Raw genomic sequence first — 24,275 nt, 5'->3', positions numbered from 1 at the left:
AAGAACTGCAGATTGGGGCAGGGGGACCTACAGCTGAGAGAGAATAACTTGCCTAAAGCCATCTAGTGAGTTCATGGCAGGGGCAAGATTTGAACTTCCTGATTTTTAGAGCAGTCTCTCATACTATTCAACAAGGCCCACCGAACTCATTGGGACTTACTTCCAAGGAAATGTGCAGGGGATCAAGCCATGTTTTGTTCAGCAAACCTACCACACAAAACACAAGCACCTCACCAATGAACACAGCTTTAGAACAACATTGTAGGTACCAATCTATGAAATGAAATGCCATCTATACAATTTCGAAAAAGAGGCCTTGTCTAGCAATGGAGGCACAAATCAAGCAAAAACCACAACCAGGAAAAGGGAACACAAAGAAAATGAGTGGGCCTCAAAACCAAACAAAAAAACAAGAATCCCAGCCAAGCCACCTCATTTACTAGTTGAGTGGACTTCTTAAAACTAAACATAGAACCAAAACGTAACCATTTCCAGAAACAATAGTCATCAGCAGACTACATAATGGGAAGAAGAGCTATGAACAGAGATAAGGGAACGCATCTAAGCTTTGTTAAAGAGTGCCTTAAAAAGCCAGAGGGCAAGTAACTTGCAAGGGGGGTAAGTAACTGATCAGGAATGACACTCCACTTTAGTTAGCAGGAGCTTGACTCATCAAGTCTGATGCATGAAAAGCAAAATTAACATCCTAGCAGCCAGGCAACAGAGAAGGGGCCCTTCAGCATGTTTTTTGAACAAGACAATTTTCCAGACTGAAGCCATAAGAACGTAATTCAACGCAGAGCTTGGAAAAGTTACTTTTTTAAACTACAACTCCCATCAGCCCCAGCCAGCATGGCCACTGGATTGGGCTGATGGGAGTTGTAGTTAAAAAAAAGTAACTTTTCCAAGCTCTGATTCAACGTCAGTGTCTAAAAACCCTGGGGGCATTCCTGGTGGGCACTGATGGAGCCTCAGTATCTCAGAATAACAGAGAAGCAAGGCATACCCTTTTCTTTTTTTGCTACAGACAATGGCGCTACCTAAAACCAGCTAATGCCAGGGAGGAGGGAAAGTTGGGAAGATGCATACCCTGAATCGGTTCAAGTACTCAGGCAGTCGAGATATCTCTGCTTCTTCTGATTGTGTTTGCTTTGGCGTTTCTTCTGCGTCCTTGGCACTCTCTTGAGAAACTTCTGCCACAGGGATGGGCTGCAAAATGCCTGCCAGAACATCAATCTTTACAACAGAATTGAGAAAAGATAGTAAATGGCTTTGTAAAACACTGAAGAGCATCATGGCTGCCTGAATTATATGGATGGTCAATGTGCAGCTTCTGTGGGCTTCCTTATGCAGTCTGTGGATCCTTGTTAAAATTCCTGAGAATACCCTCTAACCTTCATGAGTCAAATTTGAACACGCAAGAGCAAAAATGCTAGAGGGTCAAAAACAGAATGCCAAGCAGGCAGTACCCTAATTCACTGTTTTTCAAAGCTCAAGACTTTCCAGTCCTATTAAAAGTGTTCAGTTTTTTTTCTAGATCTGACTGCAGAATTGCTCAATGTTTCTGAGGCAGTCTACTGTAGACTAAATGCATAAAGTTTTAAAACAACATAGCACCAACAAAAAAAGTAATTTAATGGTCAACAATGTGCAATAAAATGCTGGGAATTTAAGGGTGAGTTTTTTAAAATGCTGGGAATTTAAGGGTGAGTCTTTTAAACTGTCTGCAAGCTGGTCAAAGTTAATGAGAGAAGCTATTTGATAAAGCTGAGCCTTTCTGACATTACTGTTATTTTATTATTGGCTCCTGGTAGATCACAGAGGCTCTCATTGAAAATTACTCAAATTTTCCACGACGACATATATATTAGAAGAGATTATTGTGTACTTATGTAATGTTAACTGGCATCCCAGTTTGTGTTTTGCTAAAATGTTCCATGAGCTCATTGTGATTTTCAATGGAATCAAATATCTGTTCCTGGTCTTTGATAACGGGAAAGCCTTGCCTGGACAGAGAGGATGTGCAAGCTGACTCCGCAACGGACGCTTGTGGGTCTCCCAGGTGGGTGGGGGAGGGAAGATGCCAAAGACAGACATGTGGAAAAACAAGACGTGTAAAAGGCACCTGCAATTCATGTTCCCCTTTGAGTCAATGTCACATCCTAAGTCGCATAACAATAACAGCAACAACAACAACTAGAGTTATTAACTGCCTTCCATGCACATCTCAAGGCCATGTGAGGCCCGCCTGACGCCTTCATTTACATCTTTTTGGTGCCAGGGAAAGTTATACCTTTTCTCACAGGCATCTGATAGATTGAGATGATTTTTTTTTAATATGCTGTCAAACCTTCCTGTGGCTACGTGGAGGTGCTATTGGTATTGTTTGGTTGTTGTTTATTGTTATGCTTTTATAGTGTGTTTTATTTGTTTTTGTTTTAACATTGTGTAAGTCACTTGGGGACCTTCAAGCAACTAATAAATCTTATCCTTATCAATAACAACAACAAGAAGAACAATACAAGGAGGAAGAGGAGGAGGATGAATATAGTGGACATGGCCCTCCAGGCATCTCTATCTGGCCCTCAGGACTCTCCTAGGCCGTGCCCCCTCCCCAATCCACACTCCTCCCCTCCCCTGCTCCACACCCTCATCAAGTGGCTTTGCCTGGTTGGCGTGTGCCCTTCCTGCTTGCCCGCGTGGATGGAGGTGTGTCTGTGTCTGTAAAGATCTCTCGTTGCTGCACGGCTGGAATGTTGCCAACTGTACAAAGGTAAGAGCCACACCCATGGCTCTGCCCACTTTTGTCTCTGGCCTTGAACATTACGGGCATGCAGCGCCCCTACCCCCAAATGTTGCCTACAAGGCAATGTGGTCCTTGCGCTGAAAGAGGTTCCCCAGCCATGACATCAGGAGAACTGATTATTCCATTCCACCCAAACGACTACAGAAAAGTTAGAAGTTGAGAATCCATCTCTAGCAATTGTACTTGTTACTAGTAACATTACTCTCCCTGCTGAAATACAAGAGGCCCCATCAGCGTTGGCATTCTGTCAGCTCTTGAAGACACACTTGCTTAGAAAAGCATTCCCCTGATGTGCTGACTTGAACATCCTGCTTTAATCGCTGTTTTGACTTCTTTAATGGATGTTTTATTTTACATTTTAATTGTGAATTATTTGGATTTTTTGGTAAAATTGTTTTACTGTTTTAAATATGTGCGTCTATATTTTGTGCAATTGGTTTTATACTTGTAAACCACTGAGAAGCCACTTGGCAATTAAGCAGTATATAAATTAATTAATAATGCTCATACTGACAACTGTGTTTTGACCGAGTCCAGAAGACTCCACCTGTTCTCCCCACTGCATGAGAAGCTGTAAAGGTGAATAGGAAAGCTCTGCAAGGCACCGTTTCTCTTTGGCACTCTCCCAGGGAGAAGCAGGAAGCTGGAAAACGAAAACCTGCCCTTATGTAATGAACATGTGTCTCTGGTCTTTTGGAAATCATCCCTCCTCAAGTTGAAGACAACCACCACTGAATGCAAGCAGTTCAATATCCGTTCAAGTAATATAAAATCATGGGGCCAACAGTAGCAGCATCTTGTATGAAAATCCACATGCTCTCTTCTCAAGAAGGCACAAGGCCTTGCTTTGTAAAATGGATGTCCACTTACAGCTTCCTTGCAGAGCTTTTTCTCACCGGGAAGCAGCATCACATTCTCCATCACTTGCAAGGCTCTATTTAGGTACCCTGGGGTCCAGAGGAGTGGCATTTTGTGGTAGACAGCTCGTAGCCCCTTGTGCAGCTCCACTTTCCCTATTATTAGACAGACACTGTGAGAGTTATTACATTATTTGAAGTAGAAAGCAAATCTGGACACAACTTGCTGCTACTCAGGGTCAAAGCAGACGGGATGATGAACACATCACTAGTGTTTTTAAATCACTTATAGCAGATCTGCAGGGGACCGTGATTTTCACTGGGGTCGCAGCATGTGGGAAGGGAAGGTTTAGCATTTTCCTCCCCCACTGTGATCCTGATGAAAGTATCCATGTCTGCTGTTAGCTCATACTGGCAACGGGGGATGGGGAGATTTTTGTTAGGACCACAGTGAGGGAGGAAAGGTATTTTTGTCAGAACCACATTGGGAGAGGAAAGACTTAAATTTCCACTCTCATTCCTGCCTTAGTATGGCCTCAGACAGTTGTTTGAACCTGAAAAATGAGTAAAAAGAAGTTAAAACACAACTGAGCTTTCCTGCCTCTTCCTTACTACTGTAGCCCCCTGCATCTCACACTGCCCCCCAAAATCTCCTACTCCCCAAGGTCAAGGAGCCCTTGAGGACAGCATAGAGGCTTCAGCTAGGGGAAGGAAAATTCTTAGACTGCTCTCTGCTTCACCATAAATAGATGTTTTCTTAACTTTAAAAGAGCCAAACAATAGTCAAAATATTTACACTTGTTTGAGCGTGGTGGTGGGAGTTGGAGGATAGCATTTGTGTAATTTAGGCTTAACTTGCACATGGCATATTGGCATCCTTTTCCTAGAGATAGGATTTAGTTTCTCTTGAATATTATTAGGCATACTTATAACAGTAAGGGCTGTTTCATCCCTTATTGTTTTCTAAGTACAAGGAATTATACAGATATCTTTAGGCAAATATGTGTTTTTCTATATGGAAAATGCTTTCTATGTACAAAAACTGTAACACGTGAAGCAATCTTAAGCAATGTGTGGATCAGAATCTGAGTCCTCTTGTTAACTTAAAAATCTTTATTAGGAGGATCCAGCCCTAGCTATTGTCATCCTAGTGAAACCCAGTCTTGATGTTAAACATTTCAGATGTGGCCTTGCTTATCTTACTGAAGTTTCTATCACCTTTAACTGTCTACATTAATCACAAAGGTATATCTAACAATGCAAACTACTGCAACACACCTTTGTCTCTCTTCTCCAAATGGGAGGCCACAGAGAAGCACAGGAACGTGTGCGCAAACAAAAGCTCATTGGGCTATGGCTAAATATAAGCTGCTAATGTGCTCCAGGCCAGTCTATGCCCACAGACATCTTTCATTCTTTGCAGAGGTCTAGTCCATTAGAGTTGGCAAGACTGCAGAATAGGTGACATAGCAGAAAATAGCTTTTGATCTTCTGAATGTCAGTGTCAGGAGAGTCACTTGCACACAGCAGCAAAATGGTTTGCTAAGTACAATGCCTTCACAAATTATTCAAGATATATGATATATGTGTATGCGCACACACACATTTATGTATCAATAGCTTAGCAAGCCAACAGTCCTGGGGAAAAATGCTGCCAATTAGTTTACAGCTTTCATCTTTATTCCAACTGCATCTGCACTTTTGTCTTATAGTCAGGCAGGGCTGGCAGCACCCCGCAGTGGGCCCCCAACACACACACATACGCGCACACACACACAAATACACCCAGTTGCTTCATCTCGTGCACCAGCGTGCATGCCTGCCATCACCCACGAGGGTGGCAGGGGTGTGTTGACACCACTTCCGCCATCTTGGGCAATGGCAGACATGCGTGCTGACGTGCAAGGTGAAGTGACCGGGCATATTTAAGCACCTGCCAGCTGCGTGCACATGTGGGAATGATATCAGCTGGGAGAGTGGAGTTCGGCTCCACAACTGTGCCACCGTCTGGTCTCAGACTGTGACTTGATGCTGGTGGGGATTGTAGAGCGGGAGCTCCACCCTCCCAGCTGTAGTGGCCCTCAGCTAGCAGCAGGGGCCCGTGAAGCCCACTGGGTGACCTGGGCCAAGACACAGTTTCTCACCCTGACCTATCTCACAGACTTGATGTAAGGATAAAATGTAAAGTGGGTGGGACTATGCACACCACCATGAGCAACTTGGAGGAAAAGTGGGATAGAGACAAGTAATAATTAAATAAATACATTTCAACTGCAGTATGTGGACCCCAGCCTCAGCCAACCTGCTGAGCGTTTTTTAAAAATTATTATTATTATTATTATCAATAATAATAATAATAATAATAATAATAAATAGAAGCAACAATGTGGTTGTGGTGGGGATGCTAGATTGTGAAGACAAAAGGGTGGATAGATTGAGGAGGGGGTTAGTGCTTTTAGGCCTTGGGATGATCATCAGAACTGATAACTTGGTTAGTGTGCACTTGGGGAATAAGAATGGAGCAGAAGACAGATCAGGGCACGCACACACAAAAACACACCTGCCCCTCCTGCAAGTATCTGCAGGTGTGCATGCGTTTGGGCACGTAGAGGGGGGAAGCCCTCAACTGCTGCAGCATCTTGGAGAGATGGGGGGTGGAATGTAGGTGGAAGTGATAGTAATCCCCTCTTCTTCCTGGTAGCTCCACCCTCACCCTCCTTTGGCATCTGCCACGTGTTTCATAGGCAGATGCCTGCCTTTGGCGTGCCTGAAAGATGCTCTGGCACTTCAGCAAAAGTCCTCCCCTCTTGTCTGGAGTAAGGGAGAGGTGTCGTCTGCAGCGGCAGTGAGGAGCAGACAGTGTCCAGGGAATGAAGACGTTTTAAAACTAATAATAGTCAATAATTCATTTCTTTCTGTTCACGGGCCCCTCTGGATTACTTCACAGCCCCCCAGGCTGGGAACCACTGCCCTAAAGGGCAATAACGCATTGCATGCTGGGATGCCTGTCACATGAGCTGCTGCAGCTAGCACAAAACTCCTGCAATTTTCTGGGTTTCCAAGTTTGCAATCAGATTATTTCTGAAATCATATATCACAGAAATGAATGCTAAATTTCTACTATATTCCATTAGATTTCCAGAACTAGCTTTTATGTTGAGAGAAAGATCAAATAAAATGTGCGAATTACCAGGTAAGAAATTGTCAGAGTAATGGAATAAAGTGCAGTATGAAAGCAACCTTGTTAGTGGCAAATGATGCTCAGAGCATCATTTACTGCCAGGGATGATGGGGCTTGTGACTGGAAAGATGCAAAAGGAAGGGCTTCTTCACACAATGCATAGTTAAAGCTATAGCATTTGCTACCACAAGATGTAGCGATGGCCACCAATTTGGATGGCTACAAAAAATAGATTAGACAAATTCATGGAGGATAAAGATATCAGTGGCTAGTAGTCCCAGTTAAGGGCCCAAATACTTAAAGAAGCATCACTTCCTATACCAGCCAGCCTTAGTTTTGAGATCAGTAGGGGAGGCCCAACAATTCAGCAGGAATTTTTTTTTTTTTTAAGTTAATGTTCAGGCCTTGCCAGTCAGGACTCGCACATCTCTTAATTTATTTGGACTGCATGCCAACACACTAAATTTGATTTAATTCTATTTTGTAATATGTCAACAGCTATATTAGAATTTAAATGGAAGAATTACACCAGCTACTTTGAACTAATCAATAAAGTTCTTACAATTAAATACTTCAAAACATACCAAGAAGTGCAAAGCCGTACAGCTGAGAACTGAATCCCACCGTGTTGGTCTGCTTCAGGCCTGTTAACATAAGGGCTGCTCCGAGATTCTTCTCTTCCTCCCACTAAAAATAGCAAACACTGCATATTTATGGTTGCATGGGATTATGATGTGACATGTGGGGGGAAATGGGACTTGGACAGTCAGGAATTCATATAATGCAGAATTTTACTGTATGCCAACACCACTGAATTTTTCTAAGCCTTATTAGCAATAGCCAAGGGCTGAACAGAGGCATGGGCATATTCCATGGGACAGGAGCTTTTATAAAAGCTTGTCATAAGATTTAAACCCGCAAGTAATACTAGAAGACCTGATGTAAATGAAAAAGGATAGTAAAACCACAAACAGTAAAGTGGACTGGCCTCATAGAGATACTACACTATATTAAACCAGACATGTATAAAATAAGAAAAAAATATTCAAATGTACACTGAGTAAATTTTAAAAAGGTGGTGGGAAGAGTTCAAACCACCACATTTCCTTTGGTTAGGATCTGAAGAGAAACCAGAGTCCACTGAAACCCTTCATTTAATCCTCAATTCTTGCATAAACTTCTGATTTATTAAGCTAATTCATGTTGGAAGACAGTACTATTTTCCTGTAATGCTTCTGGGGTTTTTCAAATGGGAGGCAGTCCCTTTTGCTAAGCTGCCATGCCATTTCAGGCCAAGAAGAAATACTCAGCACTTCTGTTGCATCAGACAGTTTTCCTCTCATCATCATCCCTAACCCCGCCAATGTTTTATAAAGAAATAATTTTAATGTCTTATTCCTCCTTTATCTTGTACACTGCTTCGATGGCTTCTTGCTATAAAGCAGTTTATAAATGTGTTAAATAATAAATAAATTTTAGGTAAAGGTGACAGAAAAATACTAAGAAGAGAAACAATTAGATGCAGATCTGTGGAAGAAGAACAGGAATCAAGCCAGGTTTCCCTCTACATTTCCCCCATCAAGTCATAAGGGATACCACATGTTCACAGTGAAGTGCGCAACTGAAAAACAAGTTTTCAAATACAGTCTGCCTAGTTTTTTAATACAGCTGCTCAAGCATTCAATTAATATAGTTCCAGTTACTGACATCCAAAACGGACAAACACCAGAATATCAGTCATTAGTGTGACATTTTATGAGACCCTTTATTTTGTCATGAGCTTTGGTTGAGAAGAGATTTCTTTATCAGAGACACTAGTGGCACTTAAACCATGGCTTGGAGGAACAGAAATATTTGTGTCTTGCACATATCCTTCTTCCTGTTCTCATGTGGCTTCACTTTCAGTTTATTGCAGACCATAACCCCCTTCAGAGGTAAATTATGTGAACAGGGCTCCATGCGATTTAAGAGGAAGCAGGGTGGAGCTGCCGGTCCCACCCTTGAAACTGCATGGCCTTCCTGGTCCAACCCTGAGCATGTATGTCTCAGCAGGGGCAGCCCACAAACTTAGAGCTCCACAAGGACTGGAATGTGCTCCTGTTTCCTCTTATTCACATGGAGCACTTAATGCTTGAAGGAGGCTACAGTTTGCCTTCAAACTGGGGACTGAAAGCCCCTTCAAACCATGGTTTCAGTTCCTAGGTTGGAGGGAAACTGTTTCTGTAAACTATAGTCTGCCTCTTTTGATTGTAATGGTGTACTATGTTTTTGTATGTTTTCAGGCAAGGGACAGAGGAAAGAAATGAAAGGAGTCATGTTTCCAATAATCTAAACCATGGTTTAGAAAGATGGCAGTTGTTGTACCTGAATCAGCCCAATGTCTTCCCATCTGAGCCAGAGTTATTTTATTATACAAACAGCTTACCGTAAGTTCTGATTTGATTGTCAAATATTTGAACATGGCGTAGAGTGAGAGTAGTTGTGTAGACACTTCATCAAAACTTTCCTGTATCATTATCTCTGTGACCACGGCCATAGCATCTATTTTAAAATGGAAGAAATGAGTGGTTTGCCAAGACTCTAGTCTGATAGCTTCTTCTCACATGGGATGCATGGAAATACAGGGGCAAAAGAGGCATTCATGTGCAGAAGAGGCACATAAGGAAAACATCTGGAAGCAGTCGCTAAGTTGGTATATCTTTTCTATGAAATAATTCCACTCTGTGCCAGGAAACTTTCCTCAAAATTAAAATGAAGGGGAAGGAGGATCAGTGCTATAGTAGGAGGTAAGACCACAGTATTTTACACATAAGGACTTTAAATTCATAACACCTTAAGTCTCAGAAAGCTTAATGGACTGTGTTACTATGGCCAATTCCAAAATAAATTCATCTTATTCATTATCACCTTGAGGTAAGATCTCTTGCTAACAAGCCCTTAAGTTTGCTGCAGGGCACAGCATCCCAAGATGTGCAACAACACTCAAATGAGCTCTGAAGGCACTTTGACTTGCATGATGTACCATCTGGATTTTCTTCCTGAGCAGCTTTAGAGCCGTTTAGAAAAGGATAGTGCTTTCCACTGGGAGGCTGTGTCAACTAAAATACTTTGGAAATATCATTTTGATAGAGAAGAACTCTAAATGGTTGAACCTAATGATGTCACTTATTCAAACATACTGGGTGATTTGATTGCATTAATAAACTCTCTCATGGCACCTGCTCGAATGTCACCTCCACTCTTGCGGAAGGGTTGCATAGCTCAGTAGTAGAACACATGCTTTGCATGCAAAAAGGTCTGTGGTTCAATTCTTGGTATCTCCAGGTAGGGTTGAGGAAGACTCCTGCCAAGAAACCCTGTAGAGCTGATGCCAATTAGTGTAAAAAAATGCTGTTAGAAGGACCAGTGGCCTGACTCAGTATAAAGGCAGCTTCCTATGTTCATTATTTTTTAGCTCTTCATTACCTACCATGGAAATCATGGCAAAGCAGATCAATAGGAAGAGGCTCAAAGGGGGCCATATCATCTAAATATTTAGATATGAAGAAATATGGAGGAACCTGATGACCAGTAGTTGCTATACGGTTGCTTACCTTCATAATTCTCGTCCTTTATAAAAGAATCCAATAATAAATTGAAGGTAAAATTATCTGGGAAAATTCCGTATTGTACCTGGGCAAACAAGCAGAAAGCACAAAAAGTCATACTTCTAGCATCTCATCTCATTTTGGTTTATGATGTGAGCATGTAACACAGGAGGGCAAGACCAAGGACATGTCTGCATCAACATGTCTCCCACTTTTACTTGGCTTTTATTGATTGAAATGGGAGCATGATGAAGAATATCTTTTGGAAGATGCTACTGCCCCATATTGACCAGACAAGCAGAAAAATGCAACAGCACATAGCTGGCCTTCCATCTGTTACTACCTATCCACTTGGGCCGCCACAGTTGTTCAGAACTTGTACTGGTAGCATGAATTGTCCTACACTTTAATCTTCAGGGGGGGGGAAACATAACAAAGCTACATTTGATGGCTTGCAGCTCTGCCATCTCCCTTCCTTTTAGGTGCTCCTTCAACAAGAAGACAAAACTCTACATGCAGCAATAATACTCTGCCATAGTTTTCCTTCACCATCATTTGTATTGCTTTTTAATAGATCTGTGAGCTGCTCTGGGAGCCTTTTCACCTGAAGAGCAAGATAAAAATGCTTTAAGTAAATAAATAGTCAGAAACTAATGCTTACGTATAAGCAGTTGTCTGCATGCACGCACACAGTCACACTTACTCCTACTGACCTCACACTATCCTGGCTCCTGAAATGTTTAAGAACCAGCATTATCCCACTAGTCCCTATTCCTAATAATGTGCGATGAGATTTCACAGGGATACATTTTCCAAAGTGCAGTGTGGAAAAGCTCTTTATACTCTATGCCAAAGGCAGAGATTGCTGAGGGATGTATGTCATGTCATTATTTATTTTATTTATTTATTTATTTTATTACATTTTTAGACCGCCCTATAGCAATAAGCTCCCAGGGCGGTGTACAGCATAATAAAACAGGTTAAAATACAAAAACACAATAAAACATAATTAAAAATTTTCAATTTTAAATTCAAATTTTTAAATTTTTAAAATTTTTAAAATGCCTGGGCGAAGAGGTAGGTCTTTACCTGGCGCCGAAAAGATAGCAAAGAAGTCGCCAGGCGTATCTCATCAGGGAGGGCGTTCCATAGTTCGGGGGCCACCACTGAGAAGGCCCTAGCTCTAGTTATCATTCTCCGTGCCTCCCTATGCGTTGGGACACGGAGAAGGGCCTTCGACGTCGAGCGCAGCGACCGGGTAGGTACATAGCGGGAGAGGCGTTCCGCCAGGTATTGCGGTCCGATGCCGTTAAGGGCTTTATAGGTAAGAACCAACACTTTGAATCTGGCCCGGAAACATATTGGTAGCCAGTGCAGCTGGGCCAGGACAGGTGTTATATGATCAAATTTTTTTGTCCCAGTAAGAACTCTGGCCGCAGCATTCTGCACCAGCTGAAGTTTCCGAACCGTCTTCAGAGGTAACCCTACGTAGAGTGCATTACAGTAGTCCAATCTAGAGGTTACCAGAGCATGGATAACTGTGGCAAGGTTCTCCCTATCCAGATAGGGTCGTAGTTGGGCTACCAGCCGAAGCTGGTAGAACGCATTCCGTGCCACCGAGGCTACTTGAGCCTCCAGTGACAGGAGCGGATCTAATAAGACCCCCAAACTACGGACCTGCTCCTTTAGGGGGAGTGTAACCCCATCTAGGGCAGGTCGGACATCAACCATCTGGGCAGAGAGCCCCCCCACCAACAGCATCTCAGTCTTGTCAGGATTGAGTCTCAGTTTATTAGCTCTCATCCAGTCCATTATTGCGGCCAGGCAGCGGTTTAGTACATCAACAGCCTCACCTGAAGAAGATGAAAAGGAGAAGTAGAGCTGCGTATCATCAGCATATTGCTGGAAACGCACTCCAAATCTCCTAATGACCTCGCCCAGCGGCTTCATATAGATATTAAAGAGCATGGGGGACAGAACTGAACCCTGTGGGACCCCATATTGGAGTATCCAGGGACTCGAGTAATGCTCCCCAAGCACCAGCTTCTGGAGACGATTCTTGAGGTAGGAGCACAGCCACCGCCAAGCAGTGCCTCCAACTCCTAAGTCCGCAAGACGTCCCAGAAGGATACCATGGTCGATGGTATCAAAAGCCGCTGAGAGATCAAGGAGAACCAACAGAGTTACACTCCCTCTGTCTTTCTCCCGACAGAGGTCATCATACAGGGCAACCAAGGCTGTTTCTGTACCAAACCCCGGCCGAAAGCCCGATTGACATGGATCCAGATAATCAGTTTCATCCAAGAGAGCCTGGAGCTGGTGAGCGACCACACGCTCTAAAACCTTGCCCAGGAACGGAACATTTGCTACCGGTCTATAGTTGTCAAGATTTTCAGGGTCCAAGGAGGTTTTCTTTAGGAGCGGTCTCACCACCGCCTGTTTCAGGCAGGGTGGTACCACTCCCTCTCGTAAAGAGGCATTGATCACCTCCTTGGCCCATCCGGCTGTTCCGTTCCTGCTAGCTTTTATTAGCCATGAGGGGCAAGGATCCAGAGCAGAAGTGGTCGCCCGCACCTGTCCAAGCACCTTGTCCACGTCCTCGAGGTGAACCAACTGAAATTCATCCAATAAAACAGGACAGGACTGTGCTCTGGACACCTCATTAGGCTCAACTGCTACAATATTGGAGTCAAGGTCCCGGCGGATGTTTGCGATCTTATCTTGGAAGTGTCTCGCAAACTCATTACAGCGGGCTATTGATGGTATTATTGCGTTCTGAGGACCAGAGTGTAAAAGTCCCCGAACAACCTTATAAAGTTCCGCTGGGCAGTTAGAAGATGACTGAATGGAGGCAGCAAAGTACTGCTTCTTCGCTGCCCTCACCGCCTTCACATAGAGCTTGGTAGAGATCTTCACAAGTGCAAGACTACAGCCGTCGGGAGTTCGTCTCCATTTGCACTCAAGCCGTCTCCTTTCTTGCTTCATCACTCTTAGCTCTGGGGTAAACCACGGAGCCAATTGAGCTCTGCAGAGGAGAGGGCGCACCGGGGCGATCGTGTCAACTGCCCGGGTCATTTCCGTATTCCACAGATTGACCAGGGTTTCGACAGGAGCGTCAGTTTTATCAGCCGGAAAACTCCCCAGAGCCTTCTGAAAACCTTCAGGATTCATTAGTCTCCGGGGGCGGACCATCTTAATAGGTCCCCTTGCAGAGGGGAGAAAACATTGTGAGCCTACACCTCAATAGGCGATGATCTGTCCATGACAGAGGAATAGATGTAAAATCCCTCACTCCCAGATCACCATCCCCTGCTCCAGTAGCAAAAATTAAGTCTAGAGTGTGCCCCGAAATATGCGTAGGGCCAGTAACAAATTGAGACAGCCCCATGGCTGTCATGGAGGCCATGAAGTCCTGAGCTGCCCCAGACAAAGCGGTCTCGGCATGAATGTTGAGATCCCCCAATACCATAAATTTGGGGGATCGCAACACCAAACCCGAGACCACCTCCATCAGCTCAGTTAGGGAGGCTGTTGGGCAGCAGGGTGGACGGTACACCAACAGTATTCCCAGTCTGTCTCGCTGGCCCAACGTAATATGGAGACACTCCAGACCATTAGCTACCTGGATAGGGTGCCTAATGAGAGGGATGGAACTTCTATAGACCACAGCGATTCCCCCTCCCCGACCCTCGGATCTACCCAGATGCTGAACCGAGTACCCAGGTGGGCACAGCTGGGAGAGATTAATGCCTCCCAGATCGCTCACCCATGTCTCAGTAATAAATGCCAGATCGGCCGCCTCATCCACAATTAAATCATGGATGAGGGAAGCTTTATTATTTACCGATCTGGCATTAAGAAGCAGCAACTGGAGATCCGAGAGTTGGCTGATAGAACTACCAGCAATCCTGTGGATGTGGGGAGGACCGGAACACGGTACAGCCACCAATTGTCTGTGCCGAGTTCCCCTCAACTGGCATGTCCTCCTCACAACGCCATACCTCCCATTACCCGTCACTACGCTAACAGGGGCCCCCTCTGGTCCCCCCTCCCAATACCCTATCCTCCCGCCCAGGCACATAATAAAATAAAATAAAAATACACACACACTCACAACATACAGTCATACAAACATCCACTCATTCCATTCAGGTCTGCACAACAACCACAGTCCCGTGCTCCATGCGCACCAACGCAGCTCTCAAACCGTTCTTCCCGGGAAAAGCACCACCTGGAGCCTGGTCCTGCGAGGTGCCCACGTGCAGAGCAGGAGCCCAAGAAGGAGAGAGCAGAGATGTTGGCCAAGCAGCAGCAGCAAAGCAGGCAGATGGCTCTCCCTCCCTGGGCGGTGATGGTCCTCTTCCCTTGCAGGCACTGGATCATTGTGTTTCCTGCCAAGCTGTGGCTCATAAGGGTATGTGCCAACATAATTTCCTCCCCATGCCTTTAAATCTTTTTAACAGTGAGACTCGCTTCCTGTGACTGCGCTGACATCAAAATGTCTCTGTGTCACTAAAGCAGGAGACATCATCTGCCTCTACCTTAAAATCTAAGCTTAAAGAACAAAGAAAAAATAACCAGTAAATACTACAAAGATCACATCCCTCTGTAAATGCAAAGAAGATACCTACATGGCATACATTGCCCACTCCTGTTCAAAGCAGTTCTGAGTCAGGTAGGAAACATCTTTTTGAATGTCTAAAATGCTGAAAGTGGGCTGCACAGTGAATGAATGAATAAATAAATTCTGCACTCTGAATGAATAAATTAAGTAATTTATTAAACAAAGAACTTAAAAGCAAGCAGTGGGCACAATCCATCCAAAGGTGAACATATTTGGGTCTCATTGATTTCAGCAGGAGAGATATAAGTAGGTATTTAACTCCTCCCACTGAAATTATTGGACTTATTTAACTTTGGCTGGATCACTTCCAATAACAAAAGGAAAGAGAAGAGACTGTAGAAAGTTTATCTAAAACGCCACACATTCATCCTAAACAAAGAATAACTAAACAAAGGAAAGCAACAGGACACAACTTCACAGCAAGATTTCTGGTGTAGCTAACTACGTCTTTTCAGCAACATTTGAAAAGTGTCTTATTAAAACATCACCTTATTTTGTAAAGTGTACAGAGCTTTATCCCGTGCACCAAACTTCAGGCATTGCCTGATCCAGCTATGGATGCTCCAGTCTCTCAAGTAAAAGCAATTTGGGCTGTGACGAAACCTAAGGAATAAGACAAAACATAACAAATTTAAAGAGGCCAAAATACACACTGACCTTCAAAGATATGTGAATGAATTAAACATAAGCAGTATAAAAGATCAGAATACAGAATTTCTTTAAAGCTGCATGGGATAGAATTGTAAAGGGAGGATTGGGTCCAGACTTAGCCATTCTTCAAGCAGACCTACTGAAATCAATGGGACATAAATCCGGACCCAACCTGGAGAGTTTAGCCCTGCTTTCGCATTTCTAGGATGTAACAGGAGAAGAAGAAAACTCCGGCCTCTGCCATAACTGCTTGGATCCAACATAGCCCATCCTGAAACCTTGTTAAGTCCCATTGTTCTTCATGAGTGATTTAAGTGGGTGTTTTCTTCTACACTTGAATCAACTGTAGTCAAATGTTTAACTGTGGCTGGATCAAGCTGCTAATTTTGACCTGAATTGCTTAATGCTATTTCACACATTACAGAGCAACAAGCCTGGGTTTGTCACCAAGTTAACACTCAACTGGGAGTCTCCATCTGTCCAAAGTCTCCAGTAAGTTATGTGTAAGACATATGCCTTACCTGTTTGCAACATCCACATCTTATATTTAGGTACAGATTTTAAAAATCTAAACTGTATACCAAAAAATCGTGAGGAGAGAAGATGACCTCAGAAGCAATAGCAGATCTACAATTTTAACACATTTTACAGTAAAGGTGCAGAAAAGCAAAACATATAAACAGTGAACTGAATCCAGAAGAGCTTTCTCCATCAGCAGAAACCCCTCTGGATCCAACTCATGGTTCAGTTTTTAGATGAAGTTATTTTCAGTTCTCAGGACCCAATTCTTGCAGTCACAACACTCTTGGGGGGGGTGTTTCACTGACAAGCACACAACCTCATTCAGGTGCTAGTTCCATTTTCTCAGTTTTATCAAACTGGGAGGCACATGAAAACTTTAGAACAATGATATGTTTTAATAAACAGGAATGTTGCTTATAATGGAACAAGTGGGACCTGCAATATATGTTACAGATGGAATACTCCTGATCAGGTATGAGCCAGCCAGCCATCCCATTTTCAACTATATTCCATTCTGTTCCATTTCCCACTGCCATCCTGGTCAGTATTGCATGGCCAATGAGATGTTTATCCCTCACTGGGCTGTTTTTTAGTCCCCCCTCTCCCAACTTGGCTGCCCATTACAAGGCCAAGGTCAAGGTGCTGGTTTTGGTGTACAAAGCCCTATACAGCTTGGGACCCTCCTACCCCTTATATATCCAGTCAGTCACTGTGCTGTGCAGTTGAGGGCCTCCTGCAGATACCATCTTATCAGGAGGTCCGTTCCACACAACATAGGAAGCAGACCTTTAGTGTTGTGGCACCTGGCGTTTGGAAGTCCGTCCCCTTAAATAGCAGATAGGCGCCATCTCTGTTATCTTTTATCTGTTATCTTTTTGGCACCTACTGAAGATGCCTTTTAACGCCTTTTAAGTAGAGACCTTATCCCAGTCTGTGTCTATGCTGGAATTCCTTTTTAAGATATTTTAAAGGTTTTTTTAATAAAATATGTTGTTAAGATGTTTTATTTTTAAAATGTTTTTAAGATGTTTAGTTTTTGAAATGTTTTAAGATATTTTTAGCGTTTTGATCTTTGTTTGCTGCCCTGGGCTCCTTCTGGGAGGATGAGTGGGAAAGAGGTTTAATAAATAGCAGCAGCAGCAGCAGCAATTGCATCACTGCTGTTATATGCTGTTGTTATATAACAGCAACAACTTGGTTTGCATCACCTAAAGATTTTTGTTGTTCTGCAAAACTTGGGGCTTTCTCAAGCCTACTGATATTAGACAGACCAGCTTTTAAAATGCTATTTCTGGGGTGGGCGGACAATGGGGAACAGCGCAGTCAAAGCCTGGCTGAAGAAGCAAATGCCATACATTTGTGGGAAATTATCTAAGTGGTATACATTGGGCCAGTTGAGGAGGCCCCATCTCCACCCCCTCACCCCCAGTGCTCCTGGGAATGATGCCCAACAGAACATCACATTATTCCCATGGGGGCATTCTACAGGACACAAGTGGCTGACGGGCTACTGACTGGAGCTTCAAGGGGCAATAAACCTTGCTTGTTTGTTTAAAAGGATGGGGGGGGGAGGGAATATATGAAAATTCTCTTCCAGCTCATATCATACAAAAAATCTCCCCTCCACCCCTCCAAAAATTTCACCTCTCCCCCTGCGAAAATGGCAGAAAATCCTGCCATACACCCCCCCCATCCACATGGCAGAAATGGTTCTGCAAAGGTCTGTGTGGTGTGTGTGCGCACACATTGTTTTCAGCCCAGTGGTCTAACTTGTGTGTGAATTGTGGTGTTTTCGGTACGTAAGGATCTGTATTCTGTGAATGAGTTACTATGCAGGTTACACTGAAATAGGATTAGGCCAGAGATGTGTAATAAACTGCCTTTTCACATGCTACGCAATTGTGAAACAGAAGCAATTTCCAAGAAGCAGGCTTCAGGAGACCTGCACGTAGATAGTCAAATATTGCTGATATCGGCATATATAGAAACAGCTCAAGACGTTATTATTTGAAGTACCCTCCTAAAGAGTAACAGCTGCTTAGAAGATGCACAGTTACAAAATTAATAAAAAACAAATCTATTCAGATTTCAGGAAGGGGGTCTAATATTTCACAAACTATCAGATTAAATAGCCCCTGCCTCACCAGCTCATGGAATTAATATTCAGGATAGCAAGTTAGAGCAGATCAGCTTCTGTCATTGTGATTTATCTATTATTATCACAGCTGGTGTCAGGGGTCGGTGTTGTTGGGCACCTGCCAAGGCTCCCTGCTCAGCAGGGGCCCACTGCCAATCCTTATAGATGCCTAGCTGTGCTGCTGCCTGTTCCCCTGCCCTATCTGAATGAGTAAGAAGAGATATTAAGCTGCACATGCCTTGTCCTCTCCCCCTAGGAGCGGGTGCAGACTGGGCCCAGAGGAAGAGGCAAACAAATGAACAAAGCAGGGAGGATGAAGAGGGCACACTCAGGGATGGAAATCTCCTAGGAACAATTTTCCAAAGCTACCTCTTCCCCCACCCCAAATGGCACTGACTGTTATAATCTACACTGTCTTTATAGTCATAACTGACTATATTGTGGAAAGATAAAAAGAAGTTACATCCACGTAGGGATAATATAATACATGATGCAGCCTTATAGGCTTAAAGGGGGTTGTGATGGATGTCCCATCCATGAGTCATAAATTGCACGTTCTGGCATGCTCACCAGCAAAAAGCCTCTCCGACAAGGGCACATGCGACCAATGCTGCAGTAGCATGAAAGCACTGCTCAACATGGAGGGACAGTCCTGGAAGGCGCCACATGAATCAAAGACAGCCCACCTCCCTCTCCTGGGTAGTGCTTGCATAGGTTACGCTTACAATGTGAGTCCCAGCCATACATGAGAAGTTTTTTGGGAGCAACATGAAAAGCAAGAATTGGGCCTCAGAGCCTAGAATCAGGCTCTTCAATGGAAGACAACATACAGAAGGTCAAAGGATAAAAACTGGTAAACCAAGTTATTGCCCAGAGGAAGTCATCATTCATTGTCAAAAGAAAATCCAAAAAGAAAAAACACCACCAACAGACATGTTGAAATACCAGAGGTTTTAGGGCTAGACAACTACTTTATTGTGAGTGCTTGTGGTCTGCAAACTAGGATTTGGAAATGGAAATGTTGGTATAGGTTGTAGAAAAACATGCAATTGTCTTAAGTTTTCCAACTCTTTGTCATAAATTCTTATGCCTTTACTTTTATCCTAAAGGACATTATTCTACAACTGACAGCTAAACCCTTGGCTACAAACTGCAAGATTAAATATCTGAAGTCTGGTCTTATTTCTATCTGTATAGAGAAGCACCACAACATTTTCTGGAGAAACGTAATAGCAGAAAAGAATTTTATAGCAGGGAGGAACTTTTTTGGGGGAGGGGAGGGGAGAAGGAAATTCCTTTAACTTTTGCCTTGACCTTTGCCTGAGCCTCAGACTCATAAAATATATGTAACCTGTGAGCTGCAAGGGCTGGGAAACATTGCATCTAACCTACAGTGAGCTCTAGCCCAGACCTCTTTTTGCAGAACATCAAGATGAATGCACAGACACTAGCAGCCTGGAGCCAAACTGCAGCACCATTTAGTGGCAGGATTGGTTCTTCCAACTGAATGAACATGTTTTCCAGAACATTTATCAGACTATTATAGCCACCAACCCTTTTCACTTCCCTCTAGCGAGTTTCTGAGAATTGTCCCTTATGGCTAACAGCTACACAGATTACCAAGGGGAAGAGGGAGGTGACTGTAGTCTACAATGTTCGTAGATATCCTAGCTGCCAAGTACAGAGGCATCAACATGAAAGCACAGCTAAAGGAATCATAGAATCATAGAGTTGGAAGGGGCCTTGTAGGCCATCAAGTCCACCCGCCTGCTCACAGCAGGAAATCCACAGCTAGAACATCTCCCGCAGATAGCTGTCCAGCCTCTGCTTGAAGACATCCAGTGAAGGGGATCCCACCACCTCCCTAGGCAGTCGGTTCCATTGCCGAACTGCCCTTACTGTCAAGAAGTTCCTTCTAATGTCCAATCTGAATCTACGCTCCTGCAACTTAAAACCATTAGACCTAGTCCTACCCTCTGGGGCAGCAGAGAACAAATCTGTACCCTCCTCTATGTGACAGCTCTTCAGGTACTTAAAGAGTGCAATCATGTCACCCCTCAGCCTTCTCTTCACCAGACTGAACATGCCAAGTTCCTTCAACCTTTCCTCATAAGACTTGTTCTCCATACCGGCTATCATCCTCGTCGCCCTCTTCTGAACCCGCTCTAACTTGTCTATATCTTTCTTAAAATGAAGCGCCCAGAACTGAATGCAGTATTCCAGATGAGGCCTGACCAATGCAGAATATAGTGGGACTATTACTTCCCTCAACCTGGAAACTATAGCTCTGTTTATGCAGCCCAAAACCACGTTTGCCTTTTTTGCCGCAGCATCACACTGCTGGGTCATGTTCAACTTGCGATCCACTACAATTCCAAGGTCCTTCTCACACGCACTACTGCTAAGCCAAGTATTTCCCATCCTGTACCCATGCATTTTGTTTTTGTGGCCTAAATGCAGAATCCTGCATTTGTCTTTACTGAATGTCATTTTATTAATTTCAGCCCAATTTTCTAGTCTATCCAGGTCCCTTTGGATTTTATTCCTGTCTTCCATTGTGTTAGCTATCCCTCCCAGTTTCGTATCATCCGCAAACTTCATAAGGCTTCCCTCCACCCCATCGTCTAAGTCACTGATAAAAATGTTGAAGAGTATCGGCCCCAGGACAGAACCCTGTGGCACTCCACTCGAAACCTCCTTCCAGTCCGAAGCAGAGCCACTGACGACCACTCTTTGAGTACAGTTTTCCAACCAGTTGTGAATCCACCTGACAGTATTTCCATGTAGTCCGCATTTGACTAGTTTGCTAAGCAAAAGGTCATGGGGGACTTTGTCAAAGGCTTTGCTGAAATCTAGATAGATGACATCTACAGCATTTCCACCATCTACTAAGCTAGTGACCCGATCAAAAAAAGAGATGAGATTAGTTTGACAGGATTTTTTCTTGACAAACCCATGCTGGCTCCTTCTAATCACAGCATTGTCATCTAGATAGTTGCCAATGGACTCTTTTATTATCCGTTCTAATATCTTTCCCAGTATTGAAGTCAGACTGACCGGCCTGTAATTCCCCGGATCTTCTTTTTTACCCTTTTTAAAGAGCGGGACGATGTTTGCCCGTCTCCAATCCTCCGGCACCTCTCCCGTTCTCCAGGATTTCTCAAAGATGATGGCAAGAGGTTCCGAGAGTACATCCCTTCAATACTCTGGGATGCAGTTCATCAGGCCCTGGAGATTTGAACTATCGTATTTTAAATTGTATTTTACTGGAATTTAATTGTGTACGTCGCCTAGAGTGGCCTTGGCCAGATAGGCGACACAAAAATTAAATTATTATTTATTATTATTATTTATCTCCTTATCAATCTCGAACTGCAGTCCCGACCCCTTACTGAGATTGCTACCGATGCAAGGTTGCACACTGTTCCCTTTTTGGGAGAAAACGGAGGCAAAATAGGTGTTGAGCAGTTCTGCCTTTTCCTAGTAACAGACTAGCTCCCTTCCCTCCTAGCAAATTAATGCTACAGCTTTTTTTTGTAAAGGCACATTGTAAATATCAAGCCATGAATATCCATTTGGTTGATCTAATTGGTTCCTACGCTTCTCACTTGAACTCTGATATTAAAAACAGAAAGTCCCTATATTTGCTTTCATGAGAGGCCTGCCTTGAAAATGCTTGAAGGAACCATCAATTACAGGCAATCAGACTGAATCCTATTTTGATGAATCAATTACCTAATTGGTACTGACTTGCTCGCAAGCGATATAAGGGGTCAGAGAGTAAGATCTGCATCCAGCCACAAAGCAGGAAACATCTTGTATATGTCCCCAGTTATCTCCCAGGTTTCCCATTCTATACTGGCAAGGTTCAGACAGCAAGTGGTCAGAATCACAGATAGAAGGACTGCAGGGCTGAATGCACGAGTAGGCTGGATACAAGATTCACTGTCCAGGAGGGACCATTGCTCCAACACTGGCCTGCAGCAAAGTGAGGGTTTAAATAGTCCTACAGAGAGAGGTGTGTGTGAAAGCAATTTCCCTGGCAGAAGCCTACTTGAAATTTAAAGTGCCCATACTCTATTACACAAGTGTGAGTCCCAGGAATCCTTCCTGCAGCCCCTAGTCTTCGCTGGGTGGTGGAGGAGGATCCCTGCGGCTTGCAGGCCATTCTGGGGACTCACTGTACAAAGGTACCACCACTTCTTCCTCCATGTAAGTACCTAGTAGGGTAGCCACTGTTTAATGCCTCGGGGTGGTTTAGGAATCTTGGGGTGACCTTAGGCTGAGAGATAATGACTAGTCCAGCTTACTTCATGAGGATAAATTGGAGGGGGGACCAATGTATGTTGCCTTTAGTTCCTTGGAGAAAAGGTGAGATGAAAATGTAATACATAATAACAACTAAATAATCTATGCTACATACAACTGCCTGTGCATAGGGTTTGTAGGTGTGATTTGGAGCTGATATTTAAACAAGGTAAAGGAAGTTCATGCTAGTAAACTGTTATGTATTCAAACATTTACAATCATTCTAATACACAAATATTCTAATAAAAACAATTAAAGTAAAGCTTTGAATTCATTTGAATATAATATTTAAACAACACTAACCAGTGTGCTTCAATGATTCCCACCTACCCCCGTCGCTCCATTATATCAGTTTAAATGCATTTGACTATTAGGGAATCTCTTGAGATATGTACATAGTATGCAAAATTAACACTGTACTTTTTGAGGTGTCTTTACTAAATATAGCAATATGTTAAAATCAGATCTCAACTGATTTTGCAGGGAAAAAATTGTTTTGCAGGAACCCTACATTGCTGCTTATCACTATCTCACCTGTTCCCGGCTGGTGAGGATGCTACACATTCTCATACACCACCCCTTACATTATGTTTCCCAGTAGCGTAAAGCACAGCAGAACTGTTAACATGGATAGACTTAAGAGAATACTGCATGGTATTGCAATTAAAACAAAATAATGTGTTTACTGCTAGGAAAAACCAGAGTTCAAATGGATGTACCAACTATAGCAGAAACTGGAAACTGTTTCCTCAGTATTTTCAAACACTGCCTTTTAATGCACAACACGCATCACTATTTGCAAAGAGTATTTGCTTCCCTTGGGACCGGAACCAGTCACAATCATAGATGGCTAAAGGAGGAATGGTTTGGGAAGACATGGATGATGTCATGTCTAGAGTAGGGTAACTTCTGCCTAGCAACAGGATTAACATTTCAAAAGGGGAAGGGGGGGGGTCAAAGAAAGGAAAACAGAATCCACAACTTATTTCCTAACTAGCCTGGGGGGAAAGCATGACACCCCCCTTGCTAGTTGTGGCAGACAAGAGCACACAAAGAAATTATGTTTAAAAACAAGTATGCACACACCGGCTGACAAGTGTTTTACAATGATTGGAGGGTAGAAGGGAGTTGGGGTCTTATTAAACATTGAGCTAGCTTGCTTCAATTGACCAAATCTGAAAACCAAGGCACTGTGGGTTATGTCCATCACACCAACTCCTGTTTCATATGCCTCCCAGGTGCCACTCTGAGCAACCTGGAACAAGCACAGGAAGATAGAAATGGAACCAACACAGAAAGATAGAGCTGATCCTATGCAGAGATGGTGGAGTTTTCAGGTGCATTAGACTCCATGCCTTTTCCAACAAAAGTCAGTATGTGGACCTTATTAATGGATGAAAGTACAGCTATATCAGCCAAATATTCCAGTCTACAGTGAACAACAATTCCTACGGGGTAAAAGCCAATTTCTAGATCCAGCAAGGAACTTTCATTCAAGCTCCCCTGCAACAATGCAAGTAGTCAAGGAGTAACTGCTGAGTCTTGTGGGTTCAAAAGTTATAGCACATAAAATCATGGTTAATTTGAAACATGAATGGTTGC

General features: G+C 43.4%; 1 protein-coding gene across 2 annotated transcripts in view; it reads right to left on the bottom strand.

The window, feature by feature from the left end:
• Positions 1-24,275, bottom strand: part of MRPS27 (mitochondrial ribosomal protein S27) — a 101,866-nt gene that overhangs the window by 11,340 nt on the left and 66,251 nt on the right. For both annotated transcript variants that reach the window (XM_061621255.1, XM_061621261.1), the window contains 6 exons: positions 15,544-15,658; positions 10,438-10,516; positions 9,270-9,385; positions 7,429-7,531; positions 3,677-3,819; positions 1,090-1,236 (listed from right to left, as the gene is read on the bottom strand). In XM_061621255.1, coding sequence (XP_061477239.1) covers positions 1,090-1,236; positions 3,677-3,819; positions 7,429-7,531; positions 9,270-9,385; positions 10,438-10,516; positions 15,544-15,658 — 703 coding nt within the window. The remainder of the gene's footprint in view (positions 1-1,089; positions 1,237-3,676; positions 3,820-7,428; positions 7,532-9,269; positions 9,386-10,437; positions 10,517-15,543; positions 15,659-24,275) is intronic.

This window comes from Rhineura floridana, chromosome 1 (genome assembly GCF_030035675.1).
Source record: "Rhineura floridana isolate rRhiFlo1 chromosome 1, rRhiFlo1.hap2, whole genome shotgun sequence".
Taxonomy (NCBI): domain Eukaryota; kingdom Metazoa; phylum Chordata; class Lepidosauria; order Squamata; family Rhineuridae; genus Rhineura; species Rhineura floridana.
This window is presented reverse-complemented; position numbering and strand designations above follow the sequence as displayed.